Here is an 11501-nt window from a genome sequence, read left to right on the forward strand (position 1 = left end):
TTGACCAATTGTTTTTGAAAATTTATGTGTTAAAATTGGACTACCATTATACACCAAATTACATGGAAGGGCATTCTTTACTCTCCGCTGGTTTAAGATTCTTGGCAAATTAATATCTTCTATTTGTTTAGAACAAAAATTAATAGACAAAAATAATCTATTATCCTTATTTACAATTTTATCATATTTATTATATTTTGAAATAAATTTTGATTTAGCTAAAATGCAAACTGCATCATAAATTAATTTATTTTTTGAGTTACATGTTGTACTAGTTTTTGCAATCCAGAATACTTTTATTAAATTATTCCTTGATAACTTATTTAAAGATTTTATTCAACTAGTCATTCCATTAGTATCAAATATGTTAACTAAATCGATTAAAATTGCATTTAAATATAAATAATTTTGTTCATTATTTTTTCTATGTCATTTTGGTCTGTTTTTATGTTTAGTGGGGCAATTAAAAGAAGGGTGCTCAGTTAACCCATTAATAGAGTTAGCAACTACATTCGAAATATCTCCGTATTTTGCATCTCGATCATTTAGCCCAAAAGGATACGCGGTACCCAGATCATGGATCCAATACTCTTCTTGTCTGCGTAATTTATTTTTTTTTATTCTTTAGTAAATTTTTTTAGGTTCAGATTTTCTAAAATTGTAATAGTTAGATTAGATACAGAGCAAGTACCATTATTAAATGTTGAACTAGATCATTATTAGTTTTTTCTTTGGTAATTGTAGTTTTATGTCCCGAAAATCTCTTATATATGTTGTTAATTGTTTCCCCCACATATTGTAATTGACAATTTTTACATTCTAGTAAATAGATAATATTATTTGTTTTGCAATTTTCCTATCCAGTTCATAAACATTTAAACTTTTTATTATATAAAGTGCTTTTAACATAATTTCGAGGGATGAAGTGATCTTGACAAAGAAAACAACGACCATTACACTTACTAATATTCGGCAGACCCCTTTGAATATAATCATTACCAATATTATTCAATATAAAATCAAAAATCAAATAAAACCAAAATAACAAAAAATAAAAAAGTCAAAAACAAAACCCAAGCCAAAAGTCCACAATTAATTCGGCTTCTATAACTAAAGATACAAAAAAAAAAAAAAAAAAAAAAAAAAAAAAACTACCCAAAATATAAAATTTTCTTATGCAACCCTTATAAAATAAGTGATAGATTCGCCAAATAATCATCAATTTCAGGTAAAACCTGGACCAGGGTTAAGGTCCGTCGGGGAGGAATTTTTGATGATTCCTCCACCAGCACTAGATCCAACCTGGATTCATATTATGTTTAAGAGGTAATTATTTGGCAAAAAAAAAAATAAAAAAAAAAAAAAAAAAACTGTTGTCCTAATCCAGTAATTGAGACAAATGTGCAATTGAATAAGGCTTTTACCTTACCCATCTATCCAACTACCTAGAACAAAACAGTATACCGAAACCGTCAACCAAATAGAATTGTCCGAATCCATGCAACGTTTTCATTAATAAATGTAAGTTTTTGTAAATTTACCTGCAAAAGCACCTTAAATCTAGCAAAATATTATCAAGTAGAACCTTCCATTTAGGGCTCATCAGAAAAAATACCACCTGCCTTAACGGGTTTCAAGGCTTTACATTCTTTACCCGGCACGGTGGAGCCTCTACCATAAGATCTATATGGTAACCCTATGTCATCTAAAACTTGTGAAATACATGCATACTAGTCAAGCTATTAAAAATTACATACAAAAAGTGTTTCAATGTTTCCCTAATAAAATCACAGATGTTACTGACAGAGACCATTCTGTTACCAATGACGACATGTACATGTTTGGATTTCATTGTTATCTTGGAACAATTACCTATTTACACATTAAAAATCTTGTGTGAATACCGCTAAAAACTCGAGCTTAAAAAATATAACCGTGCCGGAGAATTGATATGAAAAGATCATTCAGTATTTCTTTCTAATTTTTTGTATATTTGCTTGAAAGTTTATGAAACATAAAAATAAATTTTTTGAATTGCCAACTAATTTTTTTGGCAGAAAAACCTCTTAAGATCAGTTTTTCGCTCAGCTTTTTACATCTATGTTTAAAATCTGTGTAATTACTGCATATTTTTGCATACCTAAATAATTGGGAATAATAAGCCAAATAAGTAATATTTGAATGTATATTACTTTCCAGGAATGGAAAATTAATTACTTCAAAATTAAAATCGTCCGTTTTATTATATAATTTAAAAACTAATGTATTATTATTTGAAATATTAATATTTAAATCTAAGAAATGGTCGGAGTGTCCCATCCCATAGCTAGGCTCAAGAATTAACTCTTGTGGATAAATATTTTTTGAAATCTCATTGTACACAGGACATAAAAAAAGAGTCAACACTTAGTTAAAAAGTCAAAAAGGAAAAATTAAATAAATAACAATAAAATTAATGAGGTCTTATGGTCCCGCTTTAGTTATATCTGAAAACAATTCCCTTGTAAAATATTTTTAAAATTAATCTTGGCTGCAGTAATAGGCGCAGACTAGTAAGGAGTGAGCCATGAACTATAGCATTTGAAATTCAAGAAGCGAGTTTTTAATTACACTGTATGCTGATAAATATTTTCCTTATGGCAACAAGGAACATTACATTTTTGCACGCGTTGTCAGAGGCACCGCTCATTTATTATTGTCTTTTCTCCTGGCAGCTTTGTAGAGTAAGTGAGGTAGAGGGCTTACAAACTTCATAATAGGCTATTTGATTGGAAATTGAGAGTTCTAGTGCCCTTTTAAGAGTTGACATGGCTCAGAGAGGAAAAAGGGGCTCTCCCGTGCCATTTTCTATTATTCAGTCCCCCCTTAACCCTCTAAGACATCCAACCGACATTTTGAAATAGCCATTGGATTCAACAAAGTTGAGCTAAGAAAAACCTAATGCACACACTAATTATTCCTGGCCGTGTTCCCCAGCGACAAGAAATGAGGCCCAAAAAACTTCTTCTCTGATCGGCTTGGAACTTGAATCCTTGACTACATGGGATACGGAGACCCCAATGCAGAATGAAAAACAGAAAAAGTGAGGGTGAGTAGGTGATGTTAATTAACGAAGAAATTGACCGATTGGATAGCTTAACTTATCTGGGTAGTATTATTGGTGAAGATGGTGGATGTTTCAAAGACGTACCCAAGGCACATATTTTTTTTCACAGTTGAAAAACGTCTGAAAGAATAGGAAGATGAATCTGCCATCTACGGTTAAAATGTTGAAAACCGTAATAATGAGAGCAATAAAGTCTGGCTCTAAACGGGGGGGGGGGCTCCAAACGATCAAAGAATATATATTACATGTTATCCAGGAGAACTGTCCAAGAGTAGTATTAGACATTCGTTTCACTTACTATTTACTACCTACAACAAGCTGGGGGAGAAGGGTGGTCCTAGTCCGGTCCTGCTTTCTGGAGCTAGACTGAAGAAAAGTTAAGATTACTAGGTCATGCCTTAAGGAGAATAGGTTGACTGAAACTGCGCTTATTGAGCATCAATCTGGGGCCCTACGATAAGCAGTTCGTCCCAAAATGGGATAGACACAGGTTATAAGAAAGGATTTAAAGAATATTCAATGGGAGGTTAAAGATTTAAACTTCGAATAGATTGAGGTGGAGGAAGGGTATGCACAGCTCTACGGCTCTGTAATGAATTGTTAGTAGTGGTGGTCACAGTAATAGTTGTAAGATCTATGCTAGCACCTTTTGACAGCTACTGGACAAGGAATATTTGATCAACGAAATTTGTATAACGATAATAATGACGAAGAAATGGGTGCTAGCAAGAATTCATCCACAATGGGGTCGCTAATGTGGAGTGTGGTCAGAATACAACCAGCAATATCAATGAAAGATTAATATTTTTGTACAGTCAAAATATTAAAACCATATGATGTTTATGCGACCAGAGTCATATGACAATGATGGCTCACACAATACAGTCCCTTTCAGAGTTGAGGAGGCAGGTAGTACTTAAAACTGAACCTTTTAATTTGAGACCTTCCTTTTCCAAAAAAAAGTGCAATATGTTAGGCGTAGCAGGATATTCTCCTAACAATAGTCAAGGTTTAGTTTTAGGCTCAAGGTTTATAGTCAAGGTTTAGTCACCATTCGGACTTAATAGTCAAGGTTTAGTTACCATTCGGAGAATCACCAATCAACCACTAATAACCGACACTATCAGATCCCGTAGATGGAGGTATCTCGGCCTTGTTTTAAGAATGGAAAACTATCGAATCCCGAAGTCTACACTTGAGTGGCAGCCAGTTGGAAGCCGGAAACAAGGGAGACCTCGAAACAAATTGAGGCAAACTTAAAACAGTGACATATGCCACCTGAATGCCTCTCTCTAACCAGATTGGGAAGATATCTACGCAGCGGCTCATCTCAGACCCGATTGACGAATATTCACTTTTGCCCTAGGCTCCCCTGGCGGCACAGGAGAATCTAAGGTCTAAGGTAAGTTTTATGCTAGGTATCAGGTCACCCGAAGAAAAAATGTCCATCGGAGCGAATGTTTGATTTGCTACAGTATTGGATTTAAATTCCAAAGGCTTCACGGCCTTCATTGGCCGGGAAAATTATGTTTTCAAATAAATACTTTAGATAATCCAGGTTCGATCAGACACATCAGCCAGGATTGGTATAGAAGCTTTACTTGACAAAATGTTCTGTCTTTCGTCAGGACTTGGATTAGAATTTAAGACAAAAGGAGTTTTCCATTTATCAATTCATTTTTACTTCTGGCAGGAGCCAGATGATTGTCCGTCCTACCCGGCACGGCTGAACTTCGGAATTACTTTCGACGGCAATTCTAATTCAACGAGCAATCATCACCTAATCTTTATCCCATCGAAGACCGCAGCTTTGGAAGCGTTCTCATGGCTCAAGATCTTTCCTGAGTTTGCGGCCCAAAATTATTTCGTGTCTTCCCAATCTTGTCTCCTCACCTTCTCCTCAGGCCTGTATGCAGGCAACCATTTAATCCAAGTTGAATAAAGTCAAACTTAAAACAAGCTCTAAACAATACCCTGAAGATATGTATAAACATTTTTTAATAATCAAACGGACTAATAACAAAACTGCTGACTTTCAAAAATTTAAAAATTCACTCATAAGTACCCATCACCCCCCAGCAAACATCAGAATAAACAATTGAATGATAACATTAAATTGCAAAAGGTATAATGAGACCATAATTCTCTTTCTCTCTCTTTTTCTCTATGTATGGGCAATTCATACAATATCATAGTAAACTATAAAGTGTAATAATACAGAGAGAGAAGCGAAAAATAAGGGAAGAGACATAACTAGCATAAAGATATACAAATAAGAATTACTTGGAAAAGTTTTGACCAAATAAATCGTAATTAGTAGCAACCTAAGTTGTCAAAATTAGCAAAACATATTTACGTTTTTCTTTGGATTAATTCCTAATTGACTGAAAAGGACATGTAATTAATGGTGGATTGTGTAATAATGAATCTACAGTGATGAGGAATGGGGGTTGAAACTTCCTCCCGCTAGTAGGTGTTCCAACAAACATGTTATAAAATGCACGGACATGAATTCCCAAAAAAGTGTTTTCTTATAACTGTTCCAGGAGAGTAACTAAACATTTAAGCATCGGCGTAAATTATTTTTAATTTTTATTTCTAATATTTCATTTTTAATTATTATTAATATTATATTTAATTATTATTTTTAATTATATATTTTTTTAAAGCATTAGCGTAAGTGATTATTATTGCTGGTATTACCACCAGTAGTTGGACAGCTAATCGCCACTTCAACATTTAAATCACTGAAAAATCTCCATTATAACACCTAGAAATTGGATTGTTTCCCCATTCAGGCTGACTGGACTTTCGTAATATGCATGTAATTTGCCTGAATATTTCATCCATAGAAAATGACAACTATTTTAAATGCACTCACATTAAAGAGTGAAGCCTATTCATGTTCTTACACTTTAATATTCAACCCGATCTTGGATAGGGATCTTAAAGTTAGAACAAAGTATCTAGATCACAGACTTGCTCAATCATGAATTGTTTCATTCTAAGACAAGTCTTGTGAAGCAGAATACTTGTATTTAGGTTAGCTGGGCTGTAAGGTTTGTCTAAGTTAAGGATATATTTTAAGAAGGATACATTTTAATCAAAATATTTGTCCATGATTAGCCACTGTCCAAGTATTGGGGATCCTAGCTAAAACGGGTTAAATTCGCAATAGCACAAGTTCGCTGAGTTAAGAAAGTAAGAGTATTTTCATTACATTTCATTTCCTTCCTATATAATCTATACTAATTCTGATGATATGATATTAATCCGTTAACTCGTAATAAGTAACAATACAAGGGAATTAACCAAAAACTACTCAAATTTATGCATTGTCAATTTAGCTGTTGTAGAAACCTGTGACTAGTTACAAGGGAAGCAACAATTTTGACATTTTATATTAGACTAGTTTTCAAGAATTTTCTTCTTGTTTCTTTGAAATTCAAAATAGAATTAAAAAATTCAAAAATAAATGACACAACACATAAAGTACTGGTATATTGTACTAAGAGTAGCACTGGACTATTCATGAACATAACGTTCACTATATGTTATTATTCCTCGAAATTCGACTTTTATGATAAATTGACTCTGGCGTTAAAAAAAAAAGTATTTTTAAATTTGATGCCAAAATTTTTCATTCCATGCATAACTGGAGCCAAATTTATCTTTCAAAAATTCATTTAAATTTTTATAGATTGCAGCAGGTCGGATAATTTGTAACTAAAAAGGCCTCACTCCCAATGGTTAAAAACTGTATTTTTATTGAAGTAAAAATTTTTAACAAAAAAGGGCTTGCTCCGAATGGTTAAAAACAGTATTTTCATTAAAGTAAGGATTTTTAACTAAAAAGGGCTTCCAATGGTTAGAAACTGTATAATAAAGTAAAAATTTTTAACTAAAAAGGGTTAGAAACTGGTTAGAACCAGTTTCACTCACTGGTTAGAAACTATATTTTTTATTACTGTATATTTTAATACCTGTAAAATTACTTGTATAATATTTATTTTATTTTTTTAACTTTATTAGTTATTTATTAGTCTCTATATTTTATTAATTTCAGTACATTTTATTACTGTATTAAACAGTGTTTATAAAAATATATTTTAAGAATATATTTTTAATTTTGAGGCCACAAATTTTTATGCCATGCATAATTTTATTCCAAATACTAAAAAAAAAAATTGGGTGCGACAAAAACTCTGGGTAAATCTCGGTCACATTTTAAATTTTTATTTTGTCCATACTCTCGAAAAAAACCTTCATCCCACTGAATTTCTCTCAGGTTTTTCGTCCGACCTCACTTTCAAAAACAAATCATGGTTCTTGCGTTCCTTCAGATTAAAAAAAACAAACAATCTTAACTCTCTCAAATGGTTGCACTTTCCTAAGTCCCTTTTATCGTCAAAATATAACAGTATAGACAAATGGCAATAACATTTCACTGGTATCACCACAAAAAAATTGGATTTTTTCCTATTGGTAAAACATCGAATTCAAATATCAACGAATAAAATTCTACGTTCAGCGAGCAAATCACTGAATTGCAGCGTAGAAAAATAAGAGTAACATTTCACTCGTAATCTTTAAAAAAAGGAAACGTCGAATTCAAATTTTGACAAATAAAATTCTATATTCGGCGAAGAAATCACCGAATTCCTACATAGACAATTGACAGTAAAGTTTCACTGGTATTCCTTTACAAAATAGAATTTTTCATATCCCTGAAAAATTGACTTCAAATATTGGCAAATAGAATTCTGTATTCGGCAAGTAAATCACCGAATTATAGCACAGTAAAATTTTACTCGTTTCCTTTAAAAAAAGCACCGAATACAAACATTGATAAATAGAATTTTATATTCGGCCAAGTAATCACCGAACCCCTGCACAGAAAAATGACAGAAAGATTCACTGGTATTCCTAAAAAAATGGTATTTTTCATATCCCTGAAATGCTGACTTCAAATATCGGTAAATAAAATTCTATGTTTGGCGAGTAAATCAATCATTGTAGCAAAGTAAAATTTCACTCGCATCCTTACAGAAAAAAAACTCGAATTCAAATTTCAACAAATAAAATTCTAAATCCGGAGAATAAAAACCCAATTCTAACATAGAAAAATGACAGTAAAATCACTGGTAGGCCTATCCTGAAAAAAAAGGATTTTTCCTATGGCTGAAACACCGGATTTAAATGTCGACGAATAGAATTCTACATTCGCTGAACAAAACGTCAAATTAAGCATAAAGTAGTGGCAATAAAACTTCACTGGTATCCCTTACAAAAGTTTCTTTTTTTTACCGTTGAAACGCCGAATTTACATAAGGACTAAACGAAGGAACATTGTCTGATTTGTTTTGTTTTTGCCTACTCCATATATAAACAAACGCACCAATCAAAACAAGTTGTGCAACTAAAAATAAACCACAAGCAATAAATAAACTAACAATGTTACTGCATGTCTCATTATCGAGAGACTTCGCTATAGACGTTCCACCTCCTTCAGAAGCTTTGAAAGGATCTGTTTTAGATTCTGTCTCAAACTTGTCAGATATCCTTATTGTTTGAATTAACAGCATTTCCTCTTGATCATTATCAGCTTCTCTTCTTCTTCTTTTTCCAAAAGAGGTAAAACTCCTTTCAAGTCCAAAATTGTCGTTCATATCACATTCTGCAGGCTGGCAAGAGGGTAAACAGGGTGTTACCAACGCTTTAAATTGAACTATATCCGATGCTGGGAATTTGAAAGCATCAAAGGGCACGGTGAGAACTTGACCACTTCCATTAACCTAAAAAAATAATTTGAAATTATTTGTGAAATGAGGACGGTAGACTAGATTATATGTTTTAAGGTGGTACAAATTATAAAGATAGAAGAATAGACTAGGGGCTAAGAAATACAGGAATATTTAATAAGGAATAGAGACCAGAATCTCGTTGGTTTCCTTATTTATCTCATTCTTCCGTTCTAAAATACAAGGTGGATCCAGGTTAACGGCAAAAACTGACCACCAAATTTTTAGAATCTTGCCTGTATCTTTTTATATTTGCTTTTCGGTACCAAATCAGTAAATCAATAAACGGCGTAAGGGAAAATGAAATAAATGGAGTGAAAACACCAGTGAATAATGGATTTTTATTATTCCTAATACTCGTAACAACTTATTGCAGCACCAAACTCTCAAGGATCACATAGCTACGCACGCTCCTCCAGGCCTATTCTGTTCAAAACATGGCTTGTTACTACTCCCTCCGATCGATTTCTATATTCCTTTCAACCCTTTCTTTTGACGTCTTCCCAACCAATTCAGTAGCCTCCTGCTTCTCGTTAACTCCAAAGGAATGTCCAACTCCAAAGGGATGGCCAGAAGCACAATTTTCGGAAACCTATCCTACATAGACGTAACCTAGCCCTTTTAAGCTTTATTTTATTGTAGCCATAGAAAATGAGATCGAAAAATACATGTTTTACAACTAATTGTTTAATAAATAATTTCTGAGACCACACTGGCTAATCATGATAAACAAAAAATCGCGAAGAAAGGAAGAAAACGAGGACAATTAACAGCCAGTGAAAAAATTGAAAAATTATGCAAATATTTTGGTCAAGACCTCCGCTTGACCGTCCTCAGTGCAGAATAAAACTCATAAAAATATAAAAACCATACCTTAAAATAAAAACACCAAACACAAGTCTAAATGGCATTTCAGAATTTCATTTTGCGTAAAGCACTTTTAAAGGCTGATCGCTTTCCAGTTTGATTGTTATCGGAGACTCTATTCGATTGCACAATATAACTTTGTGGATGTATGTAAAAACGATCAGAATTAATAATTTTGTCATAAATGGGACTTAAAAAAATTTCTCCAGTTTCTCTATTGAGAGCTTCTTTTTGGTGAATGTGCTTTTTTATTTCAACTGCCTCCCTGAAAACTTGCGTGAGACCCTTAACGGGGGCAACGATAGAGGCCTCGTCAAACAAAATGAAATTGTGTGGATTCTCGTACAAATGTTGCGCCAAGGCGGAATCAAAAACCTCAGGCCTTTGGCGTAACGTCATTGCCTTGTCGATTGAGGACTTGTGCTCAGATAACCTCTCCCCCAATAGCTGTTGGGTTCTACCAACATAAAAACAGCCGCAAGAACAAGGGATTTTATAAAAACCACTACCCAGAATGGGGCTAGTTTTATCTTTGCCGTTGTTAAAAAAGTTCTGTGTAATATTTGAATTTTTAAAGGCGACGCTAAGTTTATGTTTTTTAAGGATTCTTTTCAATTTGTCACTCAATTTTGGAATGTAGGGTAGAACAGTGAAAAGTTTCTTATCATCCACCAATGGGACGGTATCTGTTGGGGCTTGTGGACCTGATGCACTCCCCTCTGCCTTTTTCGTCTTCTGTCTATAATGGTCTCAAGTAATTTTATAGGGTAGCCATTGCAAAATAAAATGTCCTTAATATAGTTCAATTCTGAGTCTATGTGAGGCTCTGAGCATATTCTTATTACTCGGTCAACCAAAGAAATAACAACTCCTCTTTTTATGCAGGGAGAGTGGCTGGAGGAAAAATGCAAATACCTATCGTTATGCGTAGGCTTTCTATAAATAGAAAATTCAAGGCCAGGAGACTTATTGAAAATTAAAACATCTAGGAAAGGAAGTTTGTGGTTATGTTCTAGTTCTAAAGTGAACTGAAGGTTAGAGTCCAAAGGGTTTAGATGAATTAAGAAGGAGTTAAGTGACTCTCCTCCATGCTCCCACAGAGAAATAACATCATCCACAAACCTACCCCAGAACCGGTGTTTCATCGGAAAATTTTCTAGAGCAGAGATTTCTATGATTTCCATATAAAAAGTTGCCAAAAATGGTGAAAGACTTGTACCCATGGGTAAACCCCTAATTTGGGTGAAAAATTGATTATCATATCGGAAATATGAGGAGGAACTATTGCAAAGACGGACGAGACGCATAATAGTTTCTAAATCCAGTGTTTTGTAGTCTATTTGATCAATATTATCTTCTAATTTCCTTTGAAGAGCTAGTTCACATTTTTTAATGTCGCAAGACGTATACATAGAAATGGCATCGAAACTGGCCAAAATTGTATCTTTTTTTATTTCAATGTCTTTTAGTTTTTCAACAAGGTGAACTGAGTTTCTTATGTATGAAGTTTGTGTTTGCATAAGGGGGCGAAAAAGTGTTGACAACCATTTCCCCAATCTGGCAGTCGGAGAGCTATAAGAAGCCACAATTGGGCGTAGAGGGACTCCATCTTTGTGGATTTTTGGGAGCCCGTAAAATTTAGGAGCTGAACAACGTTTAGGGTAAAATAATTTATACATTTGTGGAGTAATAAGTCTTTCAGTTTGCAAAATTCCTAGCTCCTTTCG

General features: G+C 33.6%; 1 protein-coding gene across 1 annotated transcript in view; it reads right to left on the reverse strand.

Moving 5' to 3' along the window:
* Positions 1 to 5093: 5093 nt before the first annotated feature.
* LOC148944812 (uncharacterized) overlaps positions 5094 to 11501 on the reverse strand; it is a 9206-nt gene continuing 2798 nt past the window's right edge. Inside the window, exon 2 of the mRNA XM_089100151.1 lies at positions 5094 to 8901. Coding sequence (XP_088956277.1) covers positions 8410 to 8901 — 492 coding nt within the window. The 3' untranslated portion in view covers positions 5094 to 8409. The remainder of the gene's footprint in view (positions 8902 to 11501) is intronic.

The sequence above is a fragment of the Artemia sp. Qi Xiang Cuo genome, chromosome 14, assembly GCF_049724085.1.
Source record: "Artemia sp. Qi Xiang Cuo chromosome 14, ASM4972408v1, whole genome shotgun sequence".
In the NCBI taxonomy this organism is placed as follows: Eukaryota; Metazoa; Arthropoda; class Branchiopoda; order Anostraca; family Artemiidae; genus Artemia; species Artemia sp. Qi Xiang Cuo.